This window comes from Melopsittacus undulatus, chromosome 4 (assembly GCF_012275295.1).
Source record: "Melopsittacus undulatus isolate bMelUnd1 chromosome 4, bMelUnd1.mat.Z, whole genome shotgun sequence".
Classification (NCBI taxonomy): Eukaryota; Metazoa; Chordata; class Aves; order Psittaciformes; family Psittaculidae; genus Melopsittacus; species Melopsittacus undulatus.
In genome coordinates, this window is record NC_047530.1 from 53,946,125 (window position 1) to 53,961,929 (window position 15,805).

At 39.9% G+C, this 15,805-nt stretch overlaps 1 protein-coding gene across 1 annotated transcript in view; it reads left to right on the top strand.

Annotated features, from left to right (window-relative positions):
• SCUBE2 (signal peptide, CUB domain and EGF like domain containing 2) overlaps positions 1-15,805 on the top strand; it is a 43,420-nt gene that overhangs the window by 19,963 nt on the left and 7,652 nt on the right. Inside the window, exons 11-18 of the mRNA XM_034062282.1 lie at positions 2,261-2,383; positions 2,876-2,992; positions 3,615-3,701; positions 4,283-4,387; positions 5,563-5,718; positions 6,060-6,263; positions 12,637-12,804; positions 15,363-15,524. Coding sequence (XP_033918173.1) covers positions 2,261-2,383; positions 2,876-2,992; positions 3,615-3,701; positions 4,283-4,387; positions 5,563-5,718; positions 6,060-6,263; positions 12,637-12,804; positions 15,363-15,524 — 1,122 coding nt within the window. The remainder of the gene's footprint in view (positions 1-2,260; positions 2,384-2,875; positions 2,993-3,614; positions 3,702-4,282; positions 4,388-5,562; positions 5,719-6,059; positions 6,264-12,636; positions 12,805-15,362; positions 15,525-15,805) is intronic.

Below are 15,805 nucleotides of genomic sequence, written 5' to 3' on the forward strand. Positions count from 1 at the left end.
GTTTTTCACTTCACACCCTGCATCCGGAAAGCATCTGTGACTACTAGAACAAACTGATGCGTTTTGCACCTGGGTATGAAAGCCTTAATTTGATAGAATTTTCACATGCAGAAGTCTTATTGACTTCAATGAAAAGTCAGTGGACTTGTATTTAAAGACCAGGAAGCTCTGGGTGGCATAGAAAATTATGGTTTTGCAGGTTGCCCTTGTGCATATGTTAGACTCTCATGTGATGTAGTTTTAAATTTAGCTGATGTAGTACCACTGATTTACACTGCAAGGATTAATACTGTTGAATCTTTATGTCTTTCCTACAAAAAAGTTCAAGGAAAGAGAGAAAGATGTTTACAGAACCTCAGTTTGTGTTGAGTGTGAATATTTCTGAGACAAGTTCCCAGAATTAACATGAGGAAATATGAATAACTGGACACTAAATGAAATTAAACCTGTTTTATAACAGCCTAGGCAAGACCTTACTGACTCTATATGCTTATTTAATTCTGGGTAAGACTTATGTCTGAGGCAGAGTGAGCACACGTGAAACTGGAGATAACATTTCAATGATTTCTGTGTGTTTGATCTGTTCTAACCTCTGCCTCTAGAAAGTCTACAAAGAAGATTACAAGTACAACATCACTGTGTTTCATCCTGATGAATAGGCAAATCTTTCTGATGGGAAGTATTACTGTTCATGTGTTAGGATTTCTAAGAGAAGTCTATTTTCATTAATTCCTCTGCATTAATTCCATTTATTTTGGCCACCAGTAAGGGAAAGTTACTGTAATTTTGCTGTTGACTACTAATAGTCCGCTTCATACCATTCTCCTCTGCAAAAGTTAGTAATCCTTGTGCCATAGGAAGTCCTTAATTTACTGGCAATCCAGGCTGTGTCAAAGCTGGTAGGGATATTGAGTGTACCCCTTCTGATCTATATGCAGTAAGTTCAATAAGTACTGGAGGTAAAAGGTTGCCATTGCATTCTGCATCCTAGCAAAAAGTCAGTGAAACCCAAAGATTTTGGCTGATTCTGTGGTATCTTAAGCAGTAGCACCAATTTGAGTTCTTCTTATCTTTCTCCATTATTCCTCTGCTACTCATTCCTACCCCTGTGTCTCAGTTCTGTTAGTAGCATGTTTTTCCCCTGAAATCAGATAATTTCTGTGATCTGTTTCACAGTGTTTTCGACCAAATTGCTGCTTATCTAGAGGGGGGGAACAGATGGTTGAGGAGAGCAGTGAGAAGAACTTGTTTTGCCATTGAGAAAAGTGTATGTAGAAATGGGTACCCTCAGTTGCACAAACTTTCTGGGGCTTGCAAGGGATTTCTTGCTGGCAGCTTTCTAGGCTTATTGTATAATTGCCATAAAGCTACTGGAGACAAGGGAAGAAGGCATCAGAGTGTATCTGAGAAGCAAAGACATAGAACTTTGCATTTCCCTTTGTTGAAATTAATGAGATTCCTTTCAGGCAGTTTCTCCAGCCAGTCAAGGTCCTTCTCAATAGTGGCACAACCATCTGGTGTATCAGCCACTCCTCCCAGTTTTGTATCATCTGCGAACTTACTGAGGCTGAACTCTTGTCCCATCATCCAGGTTTAATGAAGAGAATAAATAGTGTTGGCCCCAGTATTGACCCCTGGGATGCACCACTGGTGAATGGTATATTCTGCATCAGCATGCAAGTTTGCACCAAAGGCACTATGTTGTGTTGCCATTAATTTCTCCTCCTGTTGGCATTTATTGGGCGGGGAAAGGCCCCAAAATTGGATAATTGGCCAAAAGGGGCAATGGTGATACAATGGTGTTATTTGCCCCCATGGGATCACAGAGTGTTCCACGGCAGTTGTATGTATCTGAGCACTTTGGAGCATTGATCAGTAGGAATCCTGTCCATTTTGTCTGTCTTTATTCCAAATTAGAAATATTAATTAACTAGGCACAGGGCACTGCAGACTTGAATTGACCTCCTTTTCTTTGAGTTAATTTGTGGCCATATTGCTGAGGCTGAATGTATTTTTAGTTATATAGTAATGTCTTCAGACCATACTTAACATCTCCCCTCTGACATTTGATCAATTTTGGCATTTATCAAAGGATTTCCATGAAGAAAAAGCTATTTCAATGTAGGTGTCCAAATAGCATTACTAAAATCTTTTCCAAGCCCTACCAAGCAGTATTTGTGTATATTTTTACCTAATGGAGTTAGAGTACAGATCTTGGACAAGAATAACATTTTAAAGTCTTTTTACCTTTCCTCTGTAGATATTAATGAATGTAGCGTCAACAATGGTGGTTGCCAACAGCTGTGTGTGAACACACTGGGAGACTATGAATGCCTGTGTCATTCTAACTACAAATTACACTGGAATAAAAAGGATTGTGTTGGTAAGGTGCCTAATAAATACATTTCTACTCCTGATGTGTCTGATGCCCATGTGATTATAGTCAAATCTGAAAATCTTGATCTGTCCAGTCGAGTGGTATGAGTCATCGTTCCCAGTATCCCACTTTACTTGTAGCATGATGGTACTGTTGTTGAAACTGGTAAAACCAGGTGAAAACACAACCCAAAAACAGGAGATACTTTGAGGGATTTTTATGCTTTCTTTCCTGTGCTTTTATCCAGCTCATGCTTCTATTTCCTTTTGTTTCTCTGCATGAGAAGGTTTGCTGATGATAGCTTTAACTAAAAGGAAATTACTTATGCGTTGTGATCTTCCAGTGATTTTATTTTGCTTTGATTTTCTGTCCAGACAGCATTTTTAACTGTGTGGGTGTTCTTGGGTACCAGCTTCAAAACCAGCTGCATGCCAATTTATTAATAAGGTGTGTATGTAGATATTTTACTTGTGTGAGTATTTGTTTTATCCTATTTAGAGACAAAGGGTGCCTTGCCTGATAATATGTCACCCAGGGTATCGCTGCACTGCATTAAGAGTGGTGGGAGTGATAGATGCTTCTTAAGCTGCTCTTCAGATGTCCAGGTGTTTTCTGGTAAGTCTAAACCAACAAAAACAAGCATGTGGTTCTGCAGAGTGTAAGAGCAGCAAACCTCTTAACTGTCATGGAAGCCGCAAGAAGTAGACGATCAACAGGGACCTTTCCCCTTTCACTACAGATAATAAAGGGCTGTATCCCTGCCAGTGTCCCAAGAAAGCCCCCCTTTCCTTGTCTTTTATAACCACTCTACCCTCAGATTCCCTTCTCATGACAACTGTCTTTGTGAAGCTAGGGAGGACTGGGCAGAATTCTCCGTGTTCCCTGGGCCATTCCTTAATTGGCCCTGGGAGCTGCTGCTGAATGGGGCAAAGGCATTCCAGCCCTGCGTGGGGTCTGAGATTTTGCCTATGCAGTCCCTCCACCCCACAGGACACAGCATGCAGACTTGCCTGGTGCTTATGGGAGAGTTGTTGCTTTTCTTCCTGAACCTAAAAAGTTTTTTTACTTAAGAAGAGACAAGCTCTAATGTGGAGTCTTTTATGAACAACATTGTTGAAAAAGGGTGAAGATGATGATGCCAAACAACAAATTAAAAATGTCTTTTATACTACAGGAGTCTTCAGTCTGTGCACAGTGCTTGTGTCTTTACTGTCTGTCTGTATGGTCTGTCTGTTAGGAACGCAAGATGCCTACACCTTCACCTGTGGCAGGTCATCTCAGCTTAAGAAAAAGCAGCAAAATACAAATGCATCCAGCTGGCTGGGTAATCACTGGATTTACTGTTGCATAATTTGGCTGATTTCTTTTAAGAGATAACAGTGGAATAAAGGTGTTTCTGTTGAGTATTTTCCCTCTTCATTATGCTCTCTCTGGTTTTTCTTCCTCTTCCTCATGATTGCAGTTCATGATTTCAGCAGGAAATTGCACTTGCACTGCTTCATCAGCAACACTCAAACTGAGACTTATAAATAAGGAAAGAGAAAACGATCAGTAGTGAAATAAACAGCTAGGCTAAGGAGTGTCATGCCTCTTTTTAGACACCCAAACTGGACAATGTTGGCAGCATACAATATGTGTAGGTTGAGCTGTTAATGAAATTTAGAAAGTATTCAAAGCTGAACAGATAAGATTTTTTTTTAATAAAATCTATCCTACTTTGTTCCAATTCCAGCTGTGAAACAGCTTCAGAGCAGGACAAAGATGGTGTCTCTTCAGGTTTTCTGTGATGACCACTTTCTCACTTTATATCAGCATATTTTTTGATGTCATCGTTATGATGTGACTTTATGGTTACCTAAATTTTCTATTCCTTTTTGAAAATAACGTCATTGTTTCTTTCTGAAGATACTTCAGCCATCAAGATAAGCGTAACCTTTAAATTAAATGAAGGAAAATGTAGTTTGAAAAAGACTGAGATGTTTCAAGAAGGTCTGGAACAGATGGTACCAGGTATGAATATAAAAATGCAGGTAAGGAGGTTACAGTCATATATGTGCTTTCCAAATATGAAGTACACCAGAAGCAAAGCATAGAGGACTGCAGATTTTCTTCACTGACCTCATGAATTACACTCTTCCCTAGGCGTGATTCTTGCAATAGTTATATCGCGGGACTTCCCTGTGACAACCTACAATCTTGCTAGGAAAGCCTTTCTCCTTTTTTATTTGTATTACTGCCAATAAGTTCTCAATAAAATCAACCATTCTTTTCATTCTTTTGATTTTTCCTTTCATTTCTCTCTCACCCTTCTTTCTGTTCTTTCTTTTTTCACCTGCCTAATGCCTCAGTGAAGAATCTCCTGGCCATTTATGCTGACAATTGTCAAAGGTTATTCCTCTTTTCTCATCTTCCTTTTATACTTCAGCAGGCCCAGATGGACACAGTGAGGTCAGCTCTTCCATCTGTTCCAAGGCAGAAAAGTATGGCTTGGGAATTCACAAAGTCAGCAGAAAATGGGGAGGAGTACATTAAAAAAAAAAAGCAAAAGCTGGGGGAAGAAGTCATGGAACAATAAGATGAATCAGCATGTCAGTTTGTTTGTCCTTACAAGAGTAATAGTGGGAGACTACAGTAGATGCGTCGTGAAGAATTATATACTCCAGAGCCAAAGATTATTCTGAGTGTTTTCTTTAACTAAATTTATTTTCTCATAGAAACCTTGAAAGTGATCTCCAAAAGGCACTACTTAATTTAAACACCATTATAAGCTAGCGTGTTTTTCACACGCTTCATATGAGTGCAGGATTTTTTCCCTTGAGTAGCCTGCCTGGTGCAGGCAGTGTCATGGTTTTAAGATGCTCTGGATAGTGCAAAGGCAATTCATTAGCAAAACCCAAGGGAAGCAGGCTGAGCACTGCAGCCAGGCTCTCATCCTAGCAGCAAATGATGCCTCAGACCCACTGCAGTGCTAGAGTCTCAGCCCGACAGTAGATCTGTAAGTGCACTGGAGTAATGATTTCATGTGAGGGTGTACCAGTTGGGAAACTGGCTAAATTGTTTACTGTCATGTGAAGTTAATCATTTGCTCCTCTTTAACTCTTCATGACAATAATATATAGAGCGCTAGTGAATGTTCAATAATATAGCTGGCCAAGCTTTTGCTTCCTTTGATTTTGTTCATACAGAGAGACATAATTCAGTAATGGAGAGTTTCCACTATGTAAACCTAACATGCAGCTCTGGCAAGAAGGTTAATGGAGCCCTCAGTAGACTGACAGCAACTAGAGAAATTTTTATCACTGCGGACTTTGAGCTTGAAACAAGCCAAAAGGAGGTGACAGGTTGGTTGGAAAATAACGCAAGGTGCGGTTTGAAGCTTCTTGGCATTTGCTCCTTAATTTCTGTATTTTTCACTTCTATCTGTGTGCAAAATGATAATGAAAAGTATCTCCTGTTTTGAAAATGAATTTTACTGCTTCAAAAGAGTGAGGGATAGGGATAATTTCAAAGATCAAAGAGCTGTCCATTGATTAAAGTCTTGTGGTCTCATGGTGGTATTGCCCTTAAAGATTTCAGATTTGTCCCCAGAGTGGCTTTCTCGGTTATTTGCATAGTTGGTCTTTTGAATTGGGATTTTTGTGCATGATCACTTATAGCTGCTTTCACCCTTGATACTTTTCAGACACATGTGATGTGCGCTGTGCTCGGAAAAAGACTGAAAAGAGGTTCCGTAAAACCATTCGGACCCTACGGAAGACAGTCAGCAGGGACCAGTTCCGTATTCGCATCTCTGGCATGGACCATGAAGTGGCCAGGAAGTCTCTCAAGCTGTCGGAGCCACAGCAGTCTTGTGGTGTAGGACAGATGCACGTGGGTAGCAGATGTGGTAAGTGAAAGTAAACTAGGAGCAAACCATCACATGCATTTCAGTTTTGCTGTGGTCTGATGAGCCTGGTGGGATCATGGGTTGCTTATCAGGGACAGAGGAGGGCTGTGTAGGAAGAAGTAGGGGTTACTGTTCGTGCTACTGAGATGTGCCCATCAGTGTATTTGTTGCTGGCAATTGCTCTGTTACAGAGTACAGTAAGGCCTCAGTGTACTACACTTTGTTATAACTGATGCACAGCCTACAGTAAGCTCAAAGGTAGAAAATGTGGGAATAACATCAGGCACCAATGGCCTTGACATCATCAGTGTTACTTTTATGACTACATTTAGTATCCAGTGTAACAATGTGTTTCTGAACTTGAGAATTCTCCCTTGTTCCAAAGAAAAGGCTGGGCAGAATTTGAAACAGTCACATTCTCTTTGCTGATAAAGCTCCGAGTCCCAGAGAATCTTCATCCCAGTTATAAATTCATGGAAAATAGGGGTTTTATAAGTCAGTACTGAAAAAAATCTTAATTATCATGGCGCTGGAGGGCACCACAATAGCGCAGCCCATAATAAATGCTTCCAAAGCACAAAAGTTACAGAGAGGGGTCAGATGTTATCTTAACAGGGTCCTAACAACCATGACGGCTAATTCAGGCTGCATAAGGTAGGCAGCATGTAGGTGGTTTTGTGAATCAGCAAGCCTTTAAAATGCGTGTCAGATTGAATTAGTACATCTTTCAGCAGCAACCCATTTGGCCTAAGAATAGGTTTTCCAATCTGAAAAACTTGGATTCACAGAATAGAAAAATGAATTGGTGTTGTTTAAAACATCTGTGCAAGCAAGCAGACTAGGGAATTACTCAGGAATTCTGTCAGAAAAAAAGCTGCAAGTTTTCTTTTTTTTTGCCATGAGTCTGAAAAACTTGGGAAAGCTCACCAAGATGAGTTTACGTGGATGTTTTCAAGCTGTTGTGTTGGATGCTGTATGATGGCTTGGACAAACTGTGTCTCAGTCTATGGTACAGAGCACAGGATGGCTTTTGAGCCATTTGTGATTTCATCTGGAAAAATAGCAATGAGTAAGCTAAAAATACTGCAGGTAGAGAAGGCAACATGAGTTACTGTTAGGAACTGAAACAACAAGGAAACAAGTTTGTGTTTTTTCAGGTAACTGTAGAACCAGTTTTAATTTTTCAGTAGAAATGACCTTAAGTGGCATTTCTGTGCTAGTTCAGGGGGAAAAGGGACTTTTGGAGAATGCCTGTTAAACTCTTTGGTAAGGTGAGCACAGATAGCCTTTCTATGGTTCTACTGATCATACGAAGACAAGTGTTTTGAAGAACAACTTTTAAAAAGCCTCTTCTGTCACTGAATTGGTACAACGGTTTGCTCTGTACATCTTAACAGCTACTGCTGTGAGCAGTGGAACTAACAAGACCCAATTCCCTGTGGGTCTCATGCCTTTTGGTTTGATTTGCTCCTGCCTAAAACGATGCAGTCACCAAATGAATCTTCATTTCTTCAGCTGTATTCAGACCATATTCTTGTGTAGATTTGCTGTGATCAAATAGGAGGTGGAACTTGTACCACAGCTTTTGACTTGCATGTATGCTAAGAAAGTGTCTCACCTCCACTTGCACATTGCCCACTTCTTTACATTAAGCATACAAAAGCTTGGTACATTTGAAACCTCTCTGCACCCTTTGTCAGATTGCTGGCAGTTGGACAAAAAGTTCACTAGTTGTCGAGGGGACATAAAAGTACACACAGAGGTGGTGTTACATACGCCTCATTCCCTTAGAAAAAGCTGATTGTCCCAGTGTGCATGGTAAAGGCAGCACAGGATGGGTGCTGCTGCTGCTTTGACTGCCAGTCAGAGGAGGAGCTAAGAAATAGACTGGGCAGAAGAGAATGGAGTGGGAACAGTGTGGAAGAAGACAAAGAAGCTAGCTCAGGGATGTGCGTGGGAGCGTCAGGGGGATTTGTTTTGTTTTGATCTGATTGCTTTGCAGAACTGCTGAGAACTTCTGGACAGGACTGGGGACATGCGTATCTGGACATGCTAATGATTCTGGGCAGAAAGAGATACCAGGTCAGCAAATTGATTCAGTGCAGGTGGTGGATGTGGTCTCTAGACAGGCAGAGAACTTTGGCAAAGGGATTTCGCTCAGTCTAATCAGAGGAGTAGGAAGCAGTGAGGGAGCTAAGTAAGTGTAGGGGAAGTCTGTGATGCAGACAGTGAGTCAAGTGCAGGTTTTAGTTAATTGTTTTCAACTACTCTATTTTTTTGGTTTTTTAAACAAAATACTTGCAGTATGTCTAGGTTAGATACTGGTTCAGACATTCTTGTACTGGTCCTCTTCCTGGGGTAGGCTTCTCCTGGTGCAGTACTGTCTTAAACATTAGTGATATCTCAGCAGCACAAGAGGGAAAGTCCATCTTCTCTGACAGCTCTTGTCTTGAAGAGCTGACCTGCAGCTGCAGCAGTAAATTAAACTCCATTTGGTTTCACACTTCTGGTGACATAATTTTGTAAAAATCTGACAAGAAGAAATGAATTATCAAATGGGAGGAGGGCTGCTTTTTTTTTTTCTGTTAACATGCTTGCTCTGACAGTCATAGATTTAAGACATAAATCCTTAGAATATATAACCATCTCAAGTGTCCTAAATATGTGAACTGCTACAACACAATAACTTAAAGGGTGCTGCTTCAGAATCAGTTTGCTTCAGTTGTTGGCGATTTTCCTTGTAAAGTCAAGGCATCATTCTGAAGAAAATAGTGAATTGGTGGATCATGACCTCCTTTATGAGGTTCACCTTCTCAGCCACTGAGATACTACAGCATTTGTCTATAGGAGCAAACGCTCAAAGGCTAACCTGTTTAAAAGAGGGGAAGAGCCTTTAAATGTCTTTGTAACTGTTAATCCTGGTTCCTTGTGGGCCCCTCTCTTCCCCCTCCTCCCCTTTTCTTCACATTTTTGCATCAGAAAAGCTTTCACTTTTTTTTCCCCTTCTTTAAAACAGCTGCATGAGACTCAAGATCTGTTTTTTAGTGGGTATTGAAGGCAAAGATGAGCTGCAGAAACGAAGTCTACTAGAGGCAATTGATTCTTTTGTTCAGTTGGAGAAAAACAATCAGGTTTCTGAAAAAAGAGCAAGGCCAGCCAATGGAATTCTAATTTAATGTCATTATTTGCAAATCTGCAGATCTTATTTCAGCTGGGTATTTCCCATGTGTGAGGTGGGACCATGCAGTTTCTAGTTTTGTGAAATGTTTGGTTTCATTTAAACAAATTATAGGAAAAGTTTGAACTCTTAGAGGTGTGCCCCTCCCCACCCCCCCTTTATTTTTTTTGTGTGTTTTTGTTGGTGGTTTGTTTTTCTTTAAAAAGGGATCATTTGTATCATCCTAATTTCGTGCACAGTCCTGTGGATTTCCATGGGATGATTTCTGTGTTGACATAATGTCCCTACAATTAATGTTACTATGACTGAACCTAACACTAAGTCTGTTTTGTTATGCTAAACTGGGTTCTAGTGAGTGCTGTGAGCTTCTAAACAGGCTTTTCTCATTATGCCTGCTTTGTGCTTCAGTGGGGTTAGATGGGTGACCTCTGTAATATTTCTAGGTGGAAGATGGGGAGGAGCTGGGAGCTGTTTACAGGGAATCAATTGGTTCAGATCAAATGGAAAAGTTTTGTTTTGGCCCAGGCTGAGTTTACATACTTCCTACCTTTTACTGTCTCAGACCTGTATTCCTTCTGTGGATGCTGTCACAAGCATAGCCTGCCATCCTGCTCACCTGCCATATTCGACCTGCATCACAGATGACCTGGGGCAACCAGTGCAAGTGGAAGACAGGAGGGAAAGAAACGGGGCCTGAAGGAGTTGCAGTGTAGCTCCAGTGAAGCTTAATGGACTTCAGATTACTGCTGAGCAAAGTTGAAACAAAATGTCAGCTTTCTTTCAGTGCTCAGAAACTGTCAAATTGGAGAAGTCCTGACAGTTGATCTGCCCAAATGCTTCTATAAGCATAGTCTTGATAACACCTTGAGCTTTATCAAGTAGTCTAGCTGCTGACCACCTAATTTGACTTTGTACCCACAAACACAAAATGTTTGAGACCTGAGATTTTTTTTCCTATTGCTAGTTGGCTGAAGTGTGGGAACATACTGTGATGGGGAATAAGAAAGTTGTGTTTTATGCCATAATAAAACTTAACAGGTTGAGGAAGGACAGCTGACTTGTCACTCTTGCCACAGTCCTCAGAATCCTGGAAAATAGAAATCAGCTGGAGCTCATCGTGTGTCTCAATATAGATAGATGTAAGGCACAGAAATAAACTCTGGTGCCTCATCTTTCTCTTGCTCTCAGAATTCAGTCAGGCAATGCATCTAAGAATGCCCTGTATTGAAGATCTCATTGATGTCTGTGGAGATCTAAGTTTACTTTCTCAATGCAATTTAAAAAAAATTAGTCATTTTGCTAAATAATCTTGGAAGATTTAGATTAACTCAGTTTTGTTCCACAGAGAGCTCTACCATTTCACAACACACAGTTTCAAGGAAAGTAAGGTGCAGATGATAAAGTTGATGAAAGAGATCTGATGGGATAAGTTCTGAAATGTAACATTTCCATGTAAGTGGTGGTTTGGTTCCTGCCTGGGACAGATTTCCTTTGAGCTCTGTTAGCCAACCTACTGTTATGCTGGAGTCTGAGCAAGTTCAGGAAGTAAAGTAGCATTCTGTTCAAAACAAAAACAAAACACACACACACACACTGAAAAAGAAAAGCCAAACCCAAACCACTCCAAACTTGACATGTGATTAAAAGGAAGGGTAAAAAAACAGCTTAAGATGAGAGAGCAGATAGTAAATAGTCTGCAGTAAGGCCACTCAGAGCTCTGATTTCTCATAGAGCCATAGAAGTTTTTGAAAGAAGATTTGCACTGGTCTTTCCATTGCTTCTGGGTTTCTGAAGTCAGTAGCCACTTCTGAAAGCCACCTTTACTAACCTTGATTGTCTTTCCTTGTTATGGAATGGTAAATAGTGCTCTTTCCTTACCTTATTAGGAGTGCTGTAATGAAAGCCTTAATTCACTCATGTTTATTGAGTTACACAAAGAGTAGAGAGATGAGTGTTCTGTAGGAATGTTTATAAGTGAAGAAAGGCTTGAAAAGTGTGGGAGCAAATGAATGTGTGTCCTTATGAAAACTGAAGTCACGTGTGGTGGAAAAAGTTAGAACCTAGAGCTAAGACTTCCTCATTAGCTTTCATTGATAAGCTATGGAGCATTGCTTAACCTGGTGTATTTTATTTTTAAGCTAAGGAGGGAACACTCACTATTCTACTCAGTGTATCAGCCATAAACAAAGCTTTTCATCATTGATCATGACCGGTAGTTAATGCCCTGCTTGTTGTTAGTCATATATCCTGAAATGAAGCCAAGGCCAATTTAACTTCCTAACAAAACAGCTATTCACTGAGTGATTTATTGGAGCTGTAAACTAAAACTAACAGTTTATTATCGTAACAGGTCTTTAAAAGGACAGAATTTTTCAGCACAGCTGAACAACTGCAACAGTGTTTTGTGCCTTTCTAGAGCAGGATAATTATTAAAAACTGGCACTGAACCAGTTCTTTTGTGAAAAGTTTGAAAAGCAGCATTTTTCAGTTACCCATAAATATTGCTGGAGTTGTTAGATAATATTGAGGTGTGTGTTTAGGTAAAATTAGTTGGATTGGCTTAGTGCTACTTAGGCACTATTCAGTGAACAGATAATCCTTATCGAAGAACCAGTATCAGAGGAATAGGAAGAATGTTTGTGCTTTAAAAGTCTGAGGCACTCATACCGTTTAGTTTAGTGAATTTGCGTGATTACTTGTTGCGCTTGAGGTTTTCACATAATTCAGTAACACCAAGAGTTTTGAAGTATGAATATTCAATAATATTAAGAGTAGAATACTTACAGAAATCTGGAAGTACATTTTTGGCACCTTAGGTTCAGTACTAATTATTTCATAAAGAGTTTTATTAGCTAGAAAAGAGATAATCACTCTATAACTGCTCTGTATAGATGTACAAAGAGTACTGAACAGGTCTAGTGTCCAGCATAGCCTAGAAACAAAGCATGAAATCCATTCTAGCTCACAGAAGAGCTCACTACACCAGAGCATATCAGTATCTGTTTCAGTTTTACAGGGTACATTGTATGTATTAAATTCTATCTGTTGCTAGCATTCAATTCTGAAATCCTGGTTCCTACTCCCAGGTAAAGAGGACAGCAGTTTCACCTTTGAGTTTCAAGTCACGTGAAGGCTCACTATTGTACTTTCATCTATAATGTACAGGTTAAAGTAAGTGTATTCTTCCTCATCTAGATCAGTGCTCACCAGGTGAATATTCTCCCGATGGCTTCAAACCCTGTCTGCCATGCCCCCTTGGAACATACCAGCCTGAAGCTGGAAGAGTATCCTGTTTTACTTGTGGAGGAGGTCTAACAACAAGACACAGCAGTGCATCTCTGTTTCAGGACTGTGAGACCAAAGGTGAGGTCAAGATTTATTTGGTGAATTGTGTTGCTCCAAGGGAAAAGTAACTTCTGCTGCTACAAGTGGGGCATTCAAAGAAGGGTCATCCTCTTTTCAAGGATCTCTCCTTCCAGGGGTCTCATAGTTGGCTGGCCTGGCCTGGCTGCAGGGAAAATCAATAAAGCCTCAATTCCTTTTATAACTGATTTTCATACAGGACTTGAAAAGGGGTTGAGAAATACATTGAAGTTGATCAGGGAAGTCGTTGTTCTGTGAAGTCGTATAAAGGAGCAGCAGGGAGAAAAGAAGTCTCCATGAAAATCAAGACCAATATGTTGTATTGACATCTGGGGTTTGGGCACAGCAGCAATGTGAAAATGTGAAGGAGGGAATTGCAGTTCTAGAGGATAAGTAAGAAAATAGTTTCTTCATGTTCGTAATGAGAAACTGGCTTGGATGCTTTGGGATATACCTAAAAAGCTAGCATTCAGGTTAACCATGCAGTACCTCAGACAGCCCTCTAAATTTGATCACAGCGGAGCTAACAGGCGGTCAGCTCCCAAGGTTTTCCTCACAGGAGTGAAAATCAGGTAGGGACCCTATCTTTAAATATTAAAGAATTTTGTTACCATCTTAGTTACCTAAAATGTAGAAAGCTGAAAGACAGCTATGAAGTTGTCCTTGAAAATGTTGTTAAAAATACGTGTCTATGGAGAGAGTTGAAATGTTGGTCAGTATAACTGTTTACTCAGTGTCTTAAATCATGGGTAAAACCCCATGACTTGCATAAAAGTCACCTGAATAAGAAATGTTAATAGAAAATCTACTGCTGTAATTTAGAAATAAGGGATAGAAATCCATTCCTGATGCAAACATTTGGTAGTGGTTTGGATTAAGAAATCTCTCTAGTGTCAGTCAAGGTATGTTTACTATTGAGAATTGCAACATAGAAGAATTTTGAAGTATGGTTGAAGAATTAATATTACTGTTAACAATGTGATAGCTAATAGATTTCTTCAGTGAAGAATAACTGAACCCACAAAATGCTGTTGTTTCATGCTTAATTTTGTAAAGTTGAAGCACTAAAAAAAAACATGTTAAAAACCTTGGATCGAAATAAGAGGAACTGATTTCGGTTTTATAGAACATAAATAAAACCAGGTCTATAAATGTTGAGTTTTCAAAACAGAGTGGAGATTAAAGGAATTTATTTGTATTAACTGGAATGAAGAGCTCAGGGATTTGCATGCATAAGAGGCCACATGAGACATGGAATCGCAGATGCAAGAATCATTTGGAATTTGTATCTGAAGCATTTGGATTAGGGGTGGAGCATGTAGGGAAGGACTCCAGGCTAAACTAGCTTCCAAAGCTCAGTAAGACTAGGGTTATGTGGGAGTAAGCAGAGCTTAAAAGGAATAGAAAAAATGGACTGTGCAATGGGATTTGAAAGACAAGTTAGTAAATTATTCTGATGTTTAACCTGACAGAGGTAAACTTGCCGAATGAGGTACAGGAATAGGAAAATATTTAAATTTATTTTAGTCCTACAAAGAAAAGGGCAAGGAAAAAGCAGCAAGGTGGTGATGGAGTTAAGAGCAAAGATATACCTGATACTCTTGACTGCTTTCTGTAAGGTTCCAGTACAGATGACAATGGGCAGAGATTCAGATGTATAATAGCTAAGCATATTAAAAATGTAAGTAAAAGTGTTTGGGGTCTCAGATTGTATTGAGAGAAAGAAATCCTGACTGTATGCAGAGAAGTAGAAAAAAAGATTGCAGGTCAGCTAGAAAAGTTTTTTCTTCTATATCTGTCCATATCATGTCTAAAACTTCCATAAAATCTGTAATGTTTATGAAAGAGTTTGTATGTCAGAATGGGGTCTCTGGTGATGCAGGAGGTACTCTCAGCAAGTCCTGTGAGGGCTATAGCTTATATGTCTAGCTAACATGATGATTTGCATGACATGATGAAATAAAGTAGCAGTGGATCTGGTGGAGGTGGCTGTACCCTGACTCACAGCCTGTTGTTGCAGGACAGTGTGGGATCACGAGAGAAGAAGGCAATATATCAGTTTAGTCACTAATATTGATGCAATATGCCACTTGCAGAAAGCCAGAGTCTCTCACCTCTGCTTGTGGTGAGCTCATCACCAGGGTATGCTAGGATGAAGCAGCAACGCACATGCTGCTTGGCATAAGCAGGTGAGAAAGAAGAGTTTAGTTAGTATTTCCACATGCATTTCCACATAATTTCAAGTTAAATGTCAGTGACAAGATCACTTGGTAACACACTGTGCTACTTGGTGTCCTGCTTACAACATCATGGTGGCGCATGATTTTCTTACTGCTTTCACACAGACCTACTCTACAGTGTTGCATTTGGGACTTTTGAACTTTCACAAAGTGACCTGACAAACTAAAATCTGTTCAGTTGCTCTGCTTTATAACCCTCATAGTTTATGAATATGGCATTTCAGTTACTGAAATGATACTAGGTCCTTTAAAAATGCACAAAATCTCATGTGCTGCTGCCAATTTTTTAACCATTCTGCATATTTAATTACTATCCAGTTCAGTGTTCACCAGGCCATTTTTATAATACCACAACTCATCGGTGTATTCGCTGCTCAGTTGGAACATACCAGCCTGAGTTTGGACAAAATTACTGCATTTCATGCCCTGGAAACACCACTACTGATTTTGATGGGTCGACAAACATAACACAGTGTAAAAGTAAGTATAGCAAGATGGTTTTGATGATCTCTTACAAATAAAAATATTGGGCCATTAATATTCAGAATGGCCCTAAGGTCAAAATTTAGCTTTGCTTCAGGGAGCTTGGAGAGAAGGCAGTGGTGTTGCTCCTCTTTTGCTGCCTGCCTACATCTCATCCCACATGGCTTACTGAGGTCCATGAGAGACCATTTCTGCAGACTGGTTCCATCATTCTTGTTAAGGTAAGTGATGATTGTGTCTTGCAAGTTGGTGCTGGGCCACTCTATACCTTACTATTA